Source organism: Papio anubis, chromosome 16 (assembly GCF_008728515.1).
Source record: "Papio anubis isolate 15944 chromosome 16, Panubis1.0, whole genome shotgun sequence".
NCBI classification, from domain to species: Eukaryota; Metazoa; Chordata; class Mammalia; order Primates; family Cercopithecidae; genus Papio; species Papio anubis.
The window spans coordinates 14695123-14713938 of NC_044991.1; the positions used below are offsets into that span (position 1 = coordinate 14695123).

The 18816-nt window shown below is 39.0% G+C and overlaps 1 protein-coding gene across 21 annotated transcripts in view; it reads left to right on the forward strand.

The window, feature by feature from the left end:
- RBFOX2 (RNA binding fox-1 homolog 2) overlaps positions 1–18816 on the forward strand; it is a 359885-nt gene that overhangs the window by 62499 nt on the left and 278570 nt on the right. For 2 of the 21 annotated variants that reach the window (XM_017945281.3, XM_021921490.2), the window contains exon 1: positions 5241–5397. The exons of 16 other annotated variants lie outside the window; for them this stretch is intronic. In XM_017945281.3, the coding sequence (XP_017800770.2) occupies positions 5356–5397 (42 nt within the window). In that variant the 5' untranslated portion in view covers positions 5241–5355. Of the gene's footprint in view, positions 1–5238; positions 5398–18816 lie in introns of those variants that run through there. 3 more of the 21 variants (XM_021921491.2, XM_021921493.2, XM_009217201.4) reach the window with 2 other exon arrangements.

An 18816-nucleotide genomic window follows, 5' to 3' on the forward strand; every position in this document is an offset into this window, starting at 1 on the left:
GCTTAATTCATAGATTCAGTTGTTTGACCTATTAGGTGGAAGAAAACTTCATTGTGCATTTTTTTTTTTTGTAGGACTTTTTAAAAATTTTTTATTTTGAGACAAGGTCTCGCTCTATTGCCCAGGCTAGAGTGCAGTGGCACAGCCTCCCAAAGTGCTCGAATTATAGGAAAATTCACATTTCAAATGCTACTTTATGAAAGTTTCTAAAAGAAAACATAGGAGAATGTTTTCATGATATTCTTTACTTGAACTGGATATACATGCTGACTATAAAGGAAAAAATGATAATTTAACTACATTAAACTTAGGAATTATCTGTTCATTAAAAGACACCATTAAGAAAGTAAAGCTAGATGTGGTGGTGCACACCTGTATTCCTAGCTACTTGGGAGGGAGGCTGAGGCAGGAGGATTGCTTTAGACCAGGACTTTAAGACCAACCTGGGCAACAACATAGTAAGACCTTGTCTCTACAATTTTTTTTTAAAGTTGACTGAGCATAATACCATGTGTCTGTTGTTCCAACTACTCCAGAGTCTGAGGCAAGAGGATTGCTTGAGCTCAGGATTTCAAGGCTGCAGTGAGTTATGATTGCACCACTACACTCCAGCCTGGGCAACAGGCTATAACCAATCGTTCCACTCCAGGGCATACCCAGTCGAAATGTGTACATGTGTGCACTGAAAGACATGTACAAGAATTTTTAGGAATAGCCCCAAGCTGGAAATGGCACAGAGGCCTTTCAACGTTACTGATCAGTAAATTATGATATATTTATAAGATGGAATACAGTCAACAAATGGATCAGTTTTACAAATATAATGTGAAGTGAAAGAAGCCAACACAAAAGAATGCATAATATGTGATTCCATTAATATAAACTTCAAAACAGGCAGAGTGGATTTATGGTGTTAAATAAAGTCATTGTGGGCTGGTGGGAGTGACTTTGCAAAGGCACAGGATGGGCTTCTGTAGTGCTGGTAACGTCCTATTTCTTGGCCTAGGTGTTAGTTACATGGCAGGGGGCGGGAGGACAGTCACTTTGTGAACATTCATTGAGTTATGCACTTAGGATTTTTGCCTATTTCTCTATATATAATTGCTTCAGTAAAAAGTTTACTTTCTTCTACTTGTGTTCTGTGATTGCTACAGCTGATAGATAGCTTTCCCCTCATACACATACTGATCCTTTTCCTGTCGAGCTTGTAGGATGTGAGTGTGCACGTACGTTTTTGTGTTTGTGTGTTGGGGTTTTATGTGGGGATGAAGGTGCTTTTTAAAGTTAATGTAAATTTGCTTGTCAACTATTCAACATGCTGAGTTTCAGACAGCCACAGGAAAGGAGAATTGATGAGTAAGCTTCACTGACCACTTTGTAAACTAATTTCTCTGAGAAGAATAAGGAAATTTTCATTCTACCTCATAGGGCAGCAAATTTGGGTTTTGCTCTGCAGACAAAAGAACCTCTTCTTTGAGGGTCTCAGCCACTAACAGCTTCATTTTCAGAAGGATGTACCTCATTTTGGCTGTTATTCTTATCATGGAGACTATGAGGAGAACAAATCTCCATGATATTACATTTTTTTTCCCTTTTACTCTGGAAATCTAACTCAAAGTAAGGCATTTTAGGAAAACCTAATTTGGGTTAGGTAGAAAATCTAAAAGATGTTGTCTTGCCTTCTCTTAGCTGGTCGTATCTCTCAGTTCTCAACCTGGCCTTAGTAAAATTCTTGAAAGTTCAAGTTTGTTATGTTGTCTTATGACCATCCCTTTGTAAATCTTTGTTCTCCCTCCGTGGAATGCTCTTACCTTCCTCATTTACATAAATGAACTCCTGCTCATTCTCCATGACATCTTCTAGAGGTAGCCTTTCCTTCTGTGTACTGTCACCATACCTATATACACCTTCGCTATATTGAATATCACACATAGCTCTATTTATTTGTCCTTTGGCGCCAGCCTTTTGAGATTATCGACTGGTGTGTGGTAAGTATTGAGTAAGTAAGTATTGAAAGAAAGAATGGATGATTGAAAATATTATTTGAAAGACAATACCTGTTTTCTAAAGAATAAAATCTGATTATAATATTTGACATTAGTAGATACATTTTTTTCCCCCAGAAAAGGTGATTATTTGCCTTAATTTCAGAGTAAAACCAAGGATGTATGTTTACAACAGGGTGTATGTTGTGGCTGTAGGAGAGAGTGATGCTAACTGGTTCACATGGGTAGCAGACACGTGACCTTGGCCTCTTTAGCATGGTCCTCTAATCAGCTGATTTAATTTTAGTGGAATCCCTGGAGAAATGCTCTGGTTCTATATGTAGAATGTAGAAATCATAAATCTAATGTATAGATCCCGACTGCATTAGGGTTTGTGGATTAAAACCAACAAATGAGACTGTGTAGGTATTATGACATTATGACTGGGCCAGTATAGGCATTATGACAGTGATAATTTTTTTCGTCTCAAATATTGTGAAATTAATTCCAGAATGTTATCTGAAGTTTTGTCATTTCATTTCAGCATGTAATTTCTCAAGCCAATGTTAATTTAAAAAGATCTGAGTAGAATCATTGCCGTTTGTCTAGAAGTTTAGAATAATAGGATTAGAATAATAAATTAATAAGTATTGAGTGCCTACTTAGAGTTTAATACTGTTAGTAATACATAAAAAGTATGACTTTGACCTTGATGTCAAGTGTCCTATATTTTATTGATGGCATAAGAGAACACAGATATAAGATGATTTCTAGATTTTTTTCCAACCCTCACTATCTGAAAACAGGAAGCTAAGTGGAAAAATGCTTAGGCTTTGGAATCCAAACAAATCTGGGTTAGAATCCTGGCTTTTTTAAAAAAATGAAATAATGAGTATATAACCATGGTCACCTTGACATCACTGGAACTCTGTTTCTGTGTTTGCAAAGTGGAGTAAGAATGTATACTAGGCAAGGTGTAGTGGCTCACACCTGTAATCCTGGCACTTTGGAAGGCCAAGGCGGGCAGGAGTTCGAGACCAGCCTGGCCAACATGGTGGAACCCTGTCTCTACTAAAAATACAAAAATTAGCCAGGCGTGGTGGTGCTCACCTGTAATCCCAGCTACTCGGAAGGCTGAGGCAGGAGAATTGCTTGAATCCGGGAGGCGGAGGTTGCAGTGAACCGAGATGGCATGACTGGACTCCAGCCTGAGCAACAGAGTGAGACTCTGTTGTGACAACAACAACAACAGTGACAACAACAAAAAGAATATATACTAGTGTTGGTGTTTTTATTTTTGTGAAATAGCGTTGACACATATAAGACTCTTGGCACATAATAAGTGCCCTTAATGCACGTTTGAGTGAAAGAGTAGATAAATGGAGCTTTGTTTTGCAACATTCCACTTAGTCTAGGCCATTGCTGATAGATTTCTTCATGATAAGTCAAGTTTAGTAATTGATTTGATGGGCAATCTCAGAAACTGCTTTAGTCTCCCCTTTGTAGAATAAGGTGACTGTTTTTAAGAGTGTTAAGGTCCTTCAGAATAGTGCTTATCATACTTAATACTTAGCTTGTGGAACCATTGTGTCCATAGGAATGCTTTCACACAAGGAATGGCTTGTTTGAATCAACAAGGAGCGAAATAAGAAAACAGATATCTCAGAGGTGGGCTAGTCATATTGCCCGCTACCCTGCACTGCAGTATGGATTTCAGTTGTTAGCATGTGCTTCATCCTTTGCTGTTTTCCACAACAGTTGTAAAGCTTTTTCTAGATGCCTGTGTGTTAACTAGAGGCATCTGACTCTTTTGACTTCTCTAATTGTTCTAAATTGTTTAAGTTTTCTTTGGGGTAGATGACTGTTATTACACTAAATTATTCTCCTTTCATGTCTTTTTTTTTTTTTTTTTTCTGGAGAGTTGGTGCCCTGGAGCTGGGTCTCTGCCTTGCAAACTGAAAATATAATTTTCCTGGGTGTGCCTTATTTGTATCCATTCCTTTTCTCCCTTTCCTACTACAAGGCTCTGACCTGCTTGGAGCCCTTACTACTTGGTCACAATTGATGCTTTGTCCTTCAGAGTCGTATAGGACATAGCCACTGCCTTGATTCAGTACTCAGCTATCGAATATGGTTCTGACAAGGAATTACTTCTCTAGACTGCGAAGTGGGTATCTGAGCCAGAGAATGAAGCCCTGGTCCATATTTAGTCATTATTTAGGGAGAGTGAGGAGTAACAATTTCAAAATTAGAGTTTGGATTAAGCAAAGAAAATAGTAGTCACAAATTGGCTGGCGTATGAGGTGAGTAGAGTTGGATTTTTACCAGAAGTAGAAACCTTTATAGGAACTGCCTATGGCTCAAGAAGTTATGTGTATTTTATGGTATATCTATGATTATGAAAGGATAATTTTCTAAAAGTTTGTGTTCTTCCTCTGGGGATTATTAGCATCTATTAATATCCACAGGAATTTTACTACTAATAATGCCAACTTACTCTTGATTCAGTCCCTTTGGCACAGGGACCTAAACTAATTTACATTAATTTTGTCAGTAATTCTTATAATATCCCTGTGTAGGAGCTGCTTTTTAGATGAGGTATGTGAGAATTTGTTAAGTTTGCATAGTAGGTCAGTCTGTTGGATGGAAAGTTGTACCCAGTATTTGTGCTTCCAGGCTTAGTGTGTTTAATCACTGAAGTGTGCAGTCTTTCTACCTAATTCTCCTCCGCGTTTATCCCTCCTACGATGGAGGAAGTCATATCAAGCAAATAGCAGGAGAATTCTGTCTTCTAAGAGGTTAAAGACTTTTTTCTGCCTTGAGGCGTGGAGTTCCCAATCCTTGGCTTAGGACGGAAAGAAACAGCAGAACACTGTGATGTTCAGCTGAAATGGCTCAACTGTTTTTTTGCATAGTTTTTTGTTCTCTTTTTAAAAATTCTCCTTTTGGGAGGAGGTGAATATGAGAATTTTCTCTCTGCATACCTTGTATGTGAGGCAGGTGGCTTGGTTGTTTTTAATGCTCAGCAGATATCACTACTTGCTTTTGGGTTGGGGGCCAGAGAGGAGGAGGTGAAGCAGCCACTTTTGGGTGGGGTTGAGGGGAGGATACAATGTTGGAAGGAGGACATTTCTGTATGTTTTCTTAGTCATAGGACTCTGAATCCCAAGTAGCTAAATTTAGCTCAGGTTCCTGTTGAAAGCATCGTCTTTTTGGGGCGGGTGGTGTGGGGAGAACGGAAAACCTTTTTGTGTATCCTGCTCCATGAAGCCAATAGGGAAGCAGGAGGAGGTGAGGTTGCCATGGAGATGGTAGCTGTGTGCAAGGAGAGAGCAGCAGGGTTTAGAATTCCAGGAAGGAAGAGAGAGTGATGTCATCAGATTCCATGGACCAGCCCAGGAACCCCTGTGAGGTTGGTGGGGAGTTGGGTGTGTGGGGGGTGGTGGAGTGGGAGTTTGTGCAGGGGAATTGTGGCTTCAGTAAGGTGTGGGGAGTCCAGTTCAAGCAGAGAGGTTGGTCGTGTGGAATTGTGCTGATCTGCATTAATGCCTGATTTAAAAAAATTCTGGAAATCATTCTAAATTTGCAGAATATTTTCTTTGTTGAAAAAAGACATTTATTTAACAAAGGAGCTCATCTGGATATAGAAATGTAATATCTTTTTATAGTTGTATCCCTGAAGTATTTGTGTGTGCCTTTATCCCTTGTATGTGAGGGTGTTTGTGCGCATATTTTAGTGTATAGTTGCCTTTGTACAATACCTTTTATGGTGCTGCATGCATTTAAATGCTTCATTAATGCCTGCTGGTGGTATTTATTTTTATATGGATGGATGTATATAAATAAAACACACTTAAAAATAATCTGAAAAGAATATCAAAGCAGTTGCTTTTTCAGCAGAAAGGAAAACTGCATGCTTCAAGACAGTTGTTCTGAACACATGCATGTTTGTGCTGATAGTGAAGGGCAAATGTGTCTCTTTTGGTATGACTAAGAGGCTGCTTTTTTTTTTTTTTTTTTTTTTTTTAACAAATATAACAGAACCTGTGCATCCAAATGAGTATTGCCCTTCAAAATAGTCACCTTGGCTGGTGATAACAACCATTGCGCAAAACATAAAGAACTCACATTCGGAATTGGCTTTAGAGATGAGTGATGAGGAAAACATTTTCAATACCTAACACTGAATTTTGTATTTTAAAAATACCTACCTAGGTTTTTGAAAGATACTAGGTTTCTTTGAATTGGCTTTTCCTGATTTTGTGATGTTGTCAAAAAGTCAAATCTGTGCTCAAATGGTGAGCTTTTACCCCGTTTGAAGATGCTTCAAGTCGTGGGTTTAGGCTCTGAAGGCATTTTCATGTTCAGATGAAGGGCTCCTGAAATATTTAGTTTAGCAGTGCCGTGTTTTGAATGATGGTAGCATCTGAGGAATAAGAACATAGCCTTCCCAGGGCGACATCTTATGGGGTGACCCATTTGGATTGATTTGTTCCAGTGTATCTGTTAAAATCAGTGACATTACCATTGGGCAATGTGGGAAGCAGCTTTAGATGGTGTGTCTGAGGGCACAGACTCTTTGGAATGGGGTTGGCTGAAGTCTGAACCCCTCTTCTGCAATTCAGTCACTGACCTTGGACAAGTTAGTCTCTTGGTGCATCGACTTCCTCGTGTGTAAAATGGGAATGATAGTGCTGTAAGTACCAACCTCACAGTGTGGTCCGAGGACTAAGTGAGCTAATATGTAAAGCTCTTAGACATTTGGTGTGTTCTCAGTCAGTGCTTGCTGTGGTTATTGTCGTTAATAATTATATATTTCTTTGAATTACAGAATTCTGAGGTAGAATGTGCCTGGAGATAGTATAGCTCAGTAGTCCCTATTCTGTACAGTTGGCCTGTCATATCTGTGGGGTCCACATCTGTGGATTCAACCAACCACAGATGGAAAATAATTCAGAAAAAAAAAACAATGCAACAATAAAAATAATACAAATAAAAATACTAAATAACAGCTATTTACATAGCATTTACACTGTATTAGGTATTATAGAGATGATTTAAAGGCTTTGGGAGGATATGCATAGGTTATATGTAAATACTGTGCTATATTATACATCAGAGACTTGAGCATCTGTGGATTTCGGTGTCTGAGAGGGGTCCTCAAAACAGTCCCCCATGGACATCAAGGGATGACTGTGTTGAAGTCAACCTGGACCTCATTCCAGACACCACTGAATCAAGGAGGGAGATCTGTAGATTTTAAATTATTCCCAGGTGATTCAAATGATCAGTCAAGATTGGGAGCCATTGAGTATAATCTGTTTACAGTATGGCCCCAGCACTAGAAGCTTCATTTCCTGGTAGATGCAGGAATCTCAGAGGCCATCCTAGACCTACTGAATCAGAATCTACATTTTAACAAGATACCTGGTGACCTGTCTGCATGCTAACATTTGAGAAGCACTGCTTTTCTTCTACGAGTGTGAATAATTGGGCGATAACCACAGGTTAAAGATGAATTCTCTCTCAATGTTTCCCATTGCTGGAAGGGAAACAGTCTGGCTAAGCCAGTGTGTAGATGATCATACACTTACCTTCCCTATTTCTTGGCCTAGGGATAAATGCTTTTCTGGACTAAACTGCTGTGTAGCATGTAACAGAAAGAACAGTTATAATTATGGCTCTGGCTCTACTGTTTACTAGCTATTTGGCCTTGATCCAGTCATTTAATCTCTGAGTCTCACTCTCCTTACCTGATAATGGAAATGACATCCAGAAATAATGTATATAAATTATCTAGCGCATTGCAGTGCCTGCATATGTTAATGGCTTTTCCTTTCCCCTTGCCTTCAACCTTTCATTGATAAATCTGTAGCGTAGTTCTAGTCCCTTAGAAAGGGCCACCAGTGGAATCTCAGTACCATCTCATCTCTGTGGGCTCTTCTTGCCCTTCTCCCAGCTATCTTGAGTATTTAATTGTACTTGCAGAAAACTAAGCTTTACAAATATATATATATATATAATTTTCTCTACCTCTTTCTGCAAAATGCCTTTTACTTAATGGAGACTATTATCTAAGGGCTAGAAGATGAAGAACTAAAGGAGTTGAATAATTGAGTTGATACAAGAATCAAAGTATAATGAGATATCACAGAGGCAGCCCTTTTATGAATTCTTAGTAGTTGACCATTTGTTTAAAAAAATGAAATTCCTGGTTTTTAAAACTTGGCATCAAGAAAAAAAACCTCGGTAGGTTTGAAGTTGTTTAAAGTCTTCTAGATTGGTTCCAAGCAAGAATTTACGTGGTAGGCCGGGCGCGGTGGCTCAAGCCTGTAATCCCAGCACTTTGGGAGGCCGAGACGGGCGGATCACGAGGTCAGGAGATCGAGACCACCCTGGCGAACACGGTGAAACTCCGTCTCTACTAAAAAATACAAAAAAAAAACTAGCCGGGCGAGGTGGCGGGCGCCTGTAGTCCCAGCTACTCGGGAGGCTGAGGCAGGAGAATGACGTAAACCAGGGAGGCGGAGCTTGCAGTGAGCTGAGATCCGGCCACTGCACTCCAGCCTGGGCAACAGAGCCAGACTCCATCTCAAAAAAAAAAAAAAAAAAAAAAAAAGAATTTACGTGGTAATTATCAGGAGATCACTGAATTGATAAGTAATGAGCATTATCTTCGTTCTGACGAGGGAATTAATACAATAAAAGGAAGTTCAGGGACTTGCTCTGAGGACACTAGAAGTAGGTGGCAGAGAGTCTAGGTCAGAGAGTTGGCAGTTGTGGCCAGCAGGGCATTGGAAGCAGCCACAGCGGGAGGAAATAGAAAGGTCCAGTTTTACTCAGATCTTAATGGACTTAAGGATAGGCAGTATTGTGAACTCAAAGCATATAATAAAAATTGTTACAGTGATAGTTTTTCTCTATGGGGTAGGTATACTTTCAGGTGCTTTGTATACCTTGTTCCTAAACTTAACATCCTTGCAAGGTGTAGACATGATCACATATATTTTATAGACCAGAAAATAAAATTGAGGCCCAGAAAGGTGAGTAACTTGTCCTAAGTTGTTCCTCTAATAAACAACAGAGCTGGTTTAACATCATGTTCAATAGCAGTGTGAGTGAAGAGACTGTTATAAAACCAAATTGAAATAATATCTATCAATTAAAATAAAATTTATTTTGTCTATAATGACTGTTTTTGGGTAGAATTGTTAATTCAAGTTTGGACTGTGATAGTCAACTCAGATAGACTGTCTCAAAGAGACATAGCCTATCTCAAAGGGACTTTTTTGAAGTTGCAGAATGATCCTTTGAAATGTATTTCTTTTGTACTCTGAGGCTAATTAAGACATATCTTTGTTTTTTTAAATGCCAAAGCTTGTGAAGGCTTCAGTTTAGTGAAACACCAGTTTAGATTGAAATATCACAACACAAACTGATTTGTTGGTGGTTATCAATTGGCATATTTAGTCATAATGAGTATTCACATAATTGTGTCTGTTAGTCTGTTATTCCATTCAGATCCAGATGTAGATAATTATCAATGATTGCACAGAGTGAATCATATATTTAGACAGATTTCTAAGCTACGGTTGGAAGAACTCCAAATGAGAGGACTTGGGTTCCAGGCCCATTTTTGTGACCTTGGACATGTCACTTGAAACTCAAGGGAATGAACCTGAGTTTCCCTTATCAATCAAAAGGGAATAATTGTTATGAGTAGGAGGATGTGCTTGACACCAATTTCTGCTTCTTACTAGCTCTGTAACCTTGAGAAAGACATTTAAAACCTTGTGGTATGTTGGTTTTCTTATCTGTAAGGTCAGTCTGTGCTATGTGAATATGGTTGCAAGGTAAGGAGTGTGCAAGGAAAGTAGCTGAATTAGAATTAGGTGATCTCTGTGGGTCCCCTCATCATCTGTGGTCCTGTACTTGTCAGAACTGGCTGTGTGTTGATATGTGGTGAAGTGTTACGTACAACTAAGATATTGTTTCTTATCATTATTGTTAACAGGGCTGCCCCATTAAAGAACAGGCACTGTGTAAGCTATGTTGCATGTATTATGTCAATTCTTGTAACAATCCTATGAGGTAGTATTCTCATTTTAAAATGGAAGAATTTGAGGCTGAGAGATGAATTAGCTTTCCACAGCCATAGAGCTAGTTGGTTACCAGAGACATGGATCAGTGTGATTGTAACAACTGTACTTTCCCCATATCTCACTGCACATGCTATTGTGACAGGCCAAAACTAGGACATGGGCTTATTATGCCACAAACTGCCTGTACCAAAGAATGGAATGACGACTGAATAATTATATTCTTCACCACCAAACACTTGCCGTTAAGGAAGGGGAGAAGCCAGTTTCACTTCAGAGTGTTCTTGCTGAAGTAGTAAAAATTATTACTATTACTAATTCTCCATCCTTGATTATGAATCTTTTTAATAATCTCTGTGACAAAATGGGTAATACAAATAAAGCACTTCTGCTGCATACTAAGTATGACAGTTATCTAAAGGAAAACTGCTTCTCTGATTGAGTTGCCAGCTGAACTTTTTTCATGGGATGCCATTTTTATTTGAAAGAACAGCTGATAGACTATGATATTCAGCGTTTTATTAAAAATGAATAAGGTGGCCAGGCGCAGTGGCTCACCCCTGTAATCCCAGCACTTTGGGAGGCTGAGGCGGGGGGATCACGAGGTCAAGAGATCGAGACCATCCTGGCCAACATGGTGAAACCCCATCTCTACTAAAAATACAAAAATTAGCCGGGCGTGTTGGCATGCGTCTGTAGTCCCAGCTACCTGGGAGGTTGAGTTGGGAGACTTGCTTGAACCCAGGAGGTGGAGGTTGCAGTGAGCTGAGATTGTGCCATTGTACTCCAGGCTGGGCAACAGAGCAAGACCCTGTCTTAATTTAAAAAAAAAAAAAAATGAAGCGAGCCTGTCATTTCAAGGAAGACTGATATTTGTTGCCAATGATAAAATTTGAACTTTCAAGCAAAAACTAGAGTTTTGGAAAACTTGTATCCTGGGCTATGAGCTTGATAGCTCTGATCCTTAAAAGACTTTTCTGATGAGATTGGTGGTGATATTAGTGAATGTGAATTTTTTGATGTTCTGTAATGAGATGTGTCAACAGTTGGAAGATCTTTTTAACTTAGTGAACTTGTATTTTATAAATGAACAATACATAATGTTGCAAAATTATACATAGGCAAAAAAATCCATTCAAAGTACAAGACCAGTGAATTTTTATATTAACAGTATGAAAAAATTCATTGATAAGGTTTCACATGCTACGTTGCAACTAACCTTTGGTACACTATTAAAGAAGCATATCTAGAGATAGGTGAAAAGACTATTAAAATACCTTGCCTTTTCAACATATAGATCCGTGGAATGCCAAACACCTTTCATATACTTCAGAATAATGTTGAAACAGATTGAATGCAGAAGCAAGTATGAGAATCCAGCCATCTTCCATTCCATCTCCAATCCCCAGGCCACAGTCTAGTACCGGCTTCTGGCCTATTAGGAACCAGGCCACACGGCAGGAGGTGAGCAGCAGGCACCACTGCCTGAGCGCCACCTCCTGTCAGATCAATGGTGGCATTAGATTCTCATCAGAACGCGTACCCTACTGTGAACTGCACATGCAAGGGATCTAGGTTGCCTGTTCCATCTAATGCCTGATGACCTAAGGTGGAACAGTTTCATCTTGAAACCATCCCCACCCCCACCCCACCCCCCATGGAAAAATTGTCTTCCATGAAACCAGTCCCTGTGCCAAAAAGATTGGGGACCACTGTTCTATTAAGTTGGATGTTAAAAATATTTTTAGAAATGTAAAATAATGACACTCTTCTCACTGGTTTCGAAACGAAACCATTTTCATAACATTTTTTAGACTAGCATAATGGTTTATTATTGGTACTTAATTAACATATTTTTAAAATTATTCCGTTTTAGTTTCTAATAGGCAAATCTCAGTAGTTATAACCACATAAACAAAAGCTCTTTGGAATGTTTGGTAATTTTTAAAAGTGTTAAGGTATTCTGAAATCAAAAAAGTTTAAGAATTGCAGCTCTAATTCTCTAATCTTTTATTTCAGTAGTGGTTGAGACCTCTTAAATTGGTTCTATAAGTCATGAATGGATCTTGACCCACAAATTGAAAGAGAGTGGGCAAGAGTTAGAGGATTGCATTGTGAAGGGAGGTGGGATTTTGCTGAATTTTGCTCGAGTTGATGTTTGAGAATATGCCAAGGTGTGAAGTAAATTAAGTAAAGTTTCTATCTGGAAATTAGCTATTTGTGGTCATCCTCCAAACCCCATTGAAGTCTTACCTACTGTGAGTTCTCCTGTTTGTAATTTCTTTATGCCTTTCTCACTTGATTATCAACCATGTACACTTGTTCTCTCTGGGCCATACATTTACATTTTATTACATGGTTCATATTGTATTTGTTTACATGCCTCTTTCTCTTACTAGACTGTGAGTTCTTTGAGAAAAGAATCCCTAACTTATTTTCCTTTGCGTTCCTACCAAGTTCCAGACACATAAACGTCCCTCAGTAAATGTTTGCTGAAGGAATAAGTGAGAAGGAAAAAGAGAATAACCAAGTGGGGCAAGGCTTGGGATATTTGGAACCTAATCATGTAAACAGTGGAGGGCCATTAGTATGGAAGTGTTATGAGTGGTGTTTTAGGTAGTTAACCCTGGCCCTGGTAAGAAAGCTGGGCAGGGGTGGATGGAGGCCATCTCTTAGCTGGACCAGCCAAGAGACTCTTGTTAGAGTAATTTAAGCTTGAAGTGATCCAGGCCTGGATTAAGATGAGTGCTTTTGCCCTAGATACTAAGACATACATCCTGAATCCTGAAGAGTATTTACAAAATCAGAAACAATACCATCCATACTGCTTGACAGTTATTGTGTACTTGTGCTGAATTCTGTGTTAAGAGCTTTATGTCTGTTGTTTCATTTAATCTTCACAGCATCCCTGAGGTAGGTATTGTTGTTATCTCCATTTTTTTCGAGTTAAGTAAAAATAATACATGTTCATTTGTTGAACGGTTAGAAAATACAGATAAGAAACCTCCTCCCCCCACAAAGACATATATCACTCATAAATCCAAATTCAACACCAAGACATATGACCACTGTAAACATTTTGGGATATATACTTCCAGACTTAAAAAAATATATATATATGTTTGTGTGTTATATGTGCCTGAATATGAGGGAACCATGAATATAAGGCTTTATGCTGTTTTTCCATTGAAAGGAAGGGCTAACCTATTAAGCTTTTAGAGATGTCAAGGAAATAGGCAAATATCTACTTAGAATATGTATTAATTTATGTAATTTAGAAATATTTTTTCTTTTTGGGAAAAAATGTGTATAGGCTGTACTGCATCAGTATCTGTGTCGTTGCTTAGAACCACTTTGAATCTTCAGTTTTCCAGAGTATATATTGAGATACAGCACTTTTTTGAATCTATATTTATTGCAGTCACTGATGATTTTATCTCAAGCTGTAAGTACTTATTCAAACAACAACAGGAAGTCTCTTCATTTGTACTGTGGTGTATACTGCATTGCTTTTCAAAAAAATGTTAATGGAGGTTAAATTCATGTAACATAAAATTAACCTTTTAAAAAAGTGAACAATTTGTGGCATTTAGTACATTCACAGTGCTGTACAACCACTACCTCCATGTAGCTCACATTTTTACATCACCCTCAAAAGAATCCCATATCCATTAAGCAATCATCCTCTCTTTCCCCTTCCCTGCAGCTGCTGGGAGCCACCAATCTGCTTTCTGTTTTGATGAATTTACCTATTCTGGAGATTTTATAGAAATGGAGTCATATAATATGTGACCTTTTATGTCTGGCTTCTTTCATTTAGTACTGTGTGTTTTCAGTGTTTATCCATGTTGTAGCATATATCAGTACTTCATTCCTTTTTATAACTGAATGATATTCCTTTGTGTGTATATAGCACAATTTGTTTATCTGTTTATCCCTTGATGGATGTTTGGGTTTCTGTTCTTTGGCTATTGTGAGTAGTGTTGCCATGAACATCTGTGTACAAGTATTGGTTTGAGTACCTGTTTTCAGTTCTTCGGGTATATACCTAGGAGTGGAATTGCTGGGTCATATGGGAGCTCTGTATTTAACTTTCTGAAGATGTGCCAATCTCTTTTCCATAGCAGCTGCTCCATTTTACATTCCCACCAGCAATGTACAAGCGTTTGTCAATTTATTTTTAATGAGGAACACAATAAGACAGGGAAAGTAAAGAGAAAGTATGTGTAGCCTTTGAGTCTATTAGAGCTTTGTATCTCAGATTTTGCTGATGGACTTATTAAATATTTATTTAGCATCACTTCAGCACTAAGAATGAAATTTAGCTCAGGGAAATGAATCTAATCTATTTTAAGTGGTGAACAGACTAAGAAGTGATGATCATAGGAATGAAGGAATGGAAATTTAAATAGACTAAAGTTCCTTGAGGGCAAAGGCCTTATTCATCTTTGTGTCCTCAGCATTTAACAAAGTACTTGGTGTATTATAGGTTTTTTTGGGGGGTCTCCAAGACTACCCTAGGTCCAGTGAATTATCTAGGACTTACGGAACTAAGATGTAGTCCTACTTATAGCTATGCTTTATACTAGTAAAAGGCTATAAAGCAATGTCAGCGAAGAAAAAAGGTACATGGGGTGAAGTCCAGAGGAAACCTGACTCAAGCTTCCAAAAGTCCTTTCCTAGTAGAGTCACAGGACTTGCTTTGATTCCTCCAGCAGTAAGTTTTGACAGTGTTGTCTACCAGGGAAGCTTGTTACAGTCTTAGTGCTGAGATTTTTTTGGCTGGGGATGGTGGTGGAGGGGGAGCTGTTCACATAGGCACCCTAACCCTAGCACATATCAAAATTCCAGACTCCCAAAAGGAAAGCAGGCATTAACAGATAAGAGCCACTCTGATCGGTTCTGGGGATAGAACCCTTGTAAAATCTTCAGTTCCCAGATACCAGCTAAGGCCAACCTTGCAAGCTGCTGTCTCTGAGAATAGCAGTCAGACCTGCTATGTTCATTCTTTTTGTACATAAATGTTCAGTTTCTTTTAAAAATGTGTTCTTAGGTCTGTGAAGAAAAATAAACACCATAGTAGAAAGCCAGCAGGGACTTTAATGTAAGACAGACCTGGATTTGTAATATGGGGGGAAAATTGTATAGTTTTTCTGAGCCTCAGTTTCCTTACTATAAAGTGATATATCACAGGGTTTTAGTGAGAATTAAAAGTGATAATGTTTATAAAACACTACGCATAATGTCTGTCTTATGTATAGTAAGTAGCTCTTAACATTTTTTTTCAGCTCACTTGTATCAGTCCAGGTCCAGCCAGGAGAGAGAGACTACACAGTACTTTGGACAGGGAATTTAATATAAAGAACTATTTACCACCAGGCATGGTGGCTCATGCGTGTAATCCCAGCACTTTGGGAGGCCAAGGTAGGCGGATCACCTGTGGTTGGGAGTTCGAGACCATCCAGACCAACATGGATGGATGGAAGGAACGAAGAAAGGAAGGAAGGAAGGAAGGAAGGAAAAGGAAGGAAGGAAGGAAAAGGAAGAAAAGGAAAGAAAGAAAGAAGGAAAGAAAGGCATTAGGGCATGGGGCACGCATGAGGGATGTGAGTTGTGGGAGGGAGAAGGTGCGTTCTGACTGAATTCCACCCTGAATGTCCTCAGGAGGAAATATGTTTGGGGTCTTTCTGCCTTAGTGACCACCAGGGCAGCAAGCTGAGAGAAAGCCAGATGGAATCTAGCCGGAGGCGGGGGCATGTGCGTGCTACCTGGGACATTCATTCAACTTTGCTGCTTGTTTGACAATTTTTGGCCAGGCTCGGTGGCTCATGCCTGTAATCCCAGCACTTTGGGAGGCCGAGGCGGGCGGATCACCTGAGGTCGGGAATTTGAGACCAGCCTGACCAACATGGAGAAACCCCGTCTCCACTAAAAATACAACATTAGCCGGGTATGGTGGCACATGCCTGTAATCCCAGCTACTCAGGAGACTGAGGCAGAAGAATTGCTTGAACCCAGGAGGTGGAGGTTGCAGTGAGCCAAGATCACACCACTGCACTCCATCCTGGGCAGTGAGCAAAACTCTGTCTCAAAAAAAAAAAAATGGCCGGGCATGGTGATCCCAGCAATTTGGGAGGCCAAGACGGGTGGATCATGAGGTCAGGAGATCGAGACAATCCTGGCTAACACGGTGAAACCCTGTCTCTACTAAAAATACAAAAAAAATTAGCTGGGCCTAGTGGCACGCGCCTGTAATCCCAGCTACCTGGGAGGCTGAGGCAGGAGAATGGCATGAACCTGGGAGGCAGAGCTTGCAGTGAGTCAAGATCACCCCACTGCACTCCAGCCTGGGTGACAAAGCGAGACTGCATCTCAAAAAAAAAAAAAAAAAAAAAAAAAACAACAATCAAAAGCCCAGCCTGGGAAAAAAAGGAAAAAAAAATAAAAAAAAAAAAAAAAAAAAAAAGAATTATTTATCATAAGAGGAGATTGAAGTGATGAGAAATTGGCTCTTAGGAAGAAAACTAAATAACAGCAGATACGGATCTGCTGTATCTAAAATAGCAGATATAATGTAATAATATGATTGATGTGTGATAAAATAGAATTAGTATAATAGCAGCTAAGCAGCTAGTCTGGGACCGAAATGTCATACCCAAAGAGCCATCTCCTTCAATACCACCAAACACTCCCTGGCCGAGAGACTGAAATCTGAGGGGCTTTGTTGGAGAGGCATGACTTTGACTCTCAGAATGGCGGAGAAGTAAGTCCCTATGGACCTTTACCAGCAGAACTTGCTGGAAATCTGTCCTTTTGAAGTTGCCAAAAACTACCCTCTAGGATACTTGGGGAAAGCTCTTCACAAGGAGTTGTTTCACTAGAGGCACTTTGCCATATGACAGCCTGAAAAGGGTTACTGAGGGAAGCTACTAGCTGCTGGCTGCTGTCCATTGTAGGAGCTAGGATAGAGGGAAACTGCTTATCCTGTAGGAACCTGCTAGGCAAGCACAATGGGACCTGGAAGTGAAATGCTTTCTTCCTACAATGTATCTCTTGTGTCCTCTGTGGATAAAGCTTGACATCATGCATGCTGGCAAAGGAAAAATATTTAAAGGGCCCAGGTTCATTTTCACACAGCGGGCAAAAAGGGTGAATTTGGATCTGATAATCAATTAATCGATAACCAGCATATAGATGGAATGGATGTTTAATTCTAAATCCTCAGAAAACAGGAAGAAGATGGCAAATGGACAGAGATCTAAGGAACCTCAAAAATAAGTAAGACACATGCAAAAAAAAAATGAAGTTGGACCTTACGTCAATACCAAAATTAACTCAAAATGGATCAAAGACCTAAACATAAGAGCTAAAACTATAAAACTCTTAAAAGAAAACTTAGAGTAAATCCTCATGACCTTGGATTTGGCGGTAGATTCTTAGACATGACACCAAAATCTCAGGCAAAAAAGAAGAAACAGATAAATTAGACTTTATCAAAATTAAAAACTTTTATGCATCAAAGGACGCTATTAACAGAGTGAAAAGGCTACCCACTAATGGAAGAAAATATTTGCCAAAATATATCTGATAAGGGATTAATATCCAAAATATATGAAGAACTTTTACAACTCAACAACAAAAAAGCAAATGGCCCAATTATAAAATGGGCAGGGGACTTGAATACACATTTCTCCAAAGAAGGTGTACAAATGGTCAATAAGCACATGAAAAGATGCTCAGCATCACTAAGCTGTAAAGGAAATATAAATCAAAACAATGAGATAACACTTCACACTCATTAGGATGAACATACACACACAGTAACAAGTTTAAGTAAGAATATGGAGAGATTGAAACTCTTGTGCTTTGCCGGTGGAAATTTAAAATGGTTCAGTGCTTTGGAAAACAGTATGGCAGTCCCTTAAAAAGTTAAATATTGTCACTGTGCAAGCACCATAGAATTACCAGTGATCCAGCAGTCCTGCTTCTGAATGTTTACCCAAAAGCATTGAAGGCAGGGGCTTGAATAGATATTTGTACACCCACATTCATAGCAGCTTTATTCACAATAGTTAAAAGGTAGAGACAACCCAAGTGTCCATCGACAGATGAATGGATGGACAAAATGTGATTTTTACGTACCACATATTGTAGGCTGCCATACAGTGCTATGCACATAAAATTGTCTTTTCATTTAATTTTAACACAATAATATTATTTGGACTCAGAAGGAAATTCTGACACATGCTACAATATGGATGAACCATAAATATATGGTAAGTGAGATAAGTGCAGTGAGCTGAGATTATGTCACGGCACAAACAAATACTGTTTGACTCTACTCGTGAGGTACTTAAAGTAGTCACATTGATGGAGACACAAAGTAGAATGCTGGTTGGCAGTGGAGGAGGGAGAGAGGAATGGGGAGTTAGTGTTTATTGGGTGCAGCCTTTCAGTTGGGGAAGATCAGAAAGTTCTGGAGATGGATGGTGGTGGTTGCACAACAATATAAATCTACTTAATGCTATAGAATTGTGTACTGAAAAATGGCTAAAATGGTAACTTCATGTATATTTAACCACAATTTTAAAAAAAGGAAACTGCTAAAGAATATTTATAGTATGATCTTAAACCTCAGCACTAGAAAAGATAAGATTAACGGGGAACTTTATTTTTTTAAATTTTAATTAAACAAATTTTTTTGAGACAGTCTTGCTCTGTTGCCCAGGCTA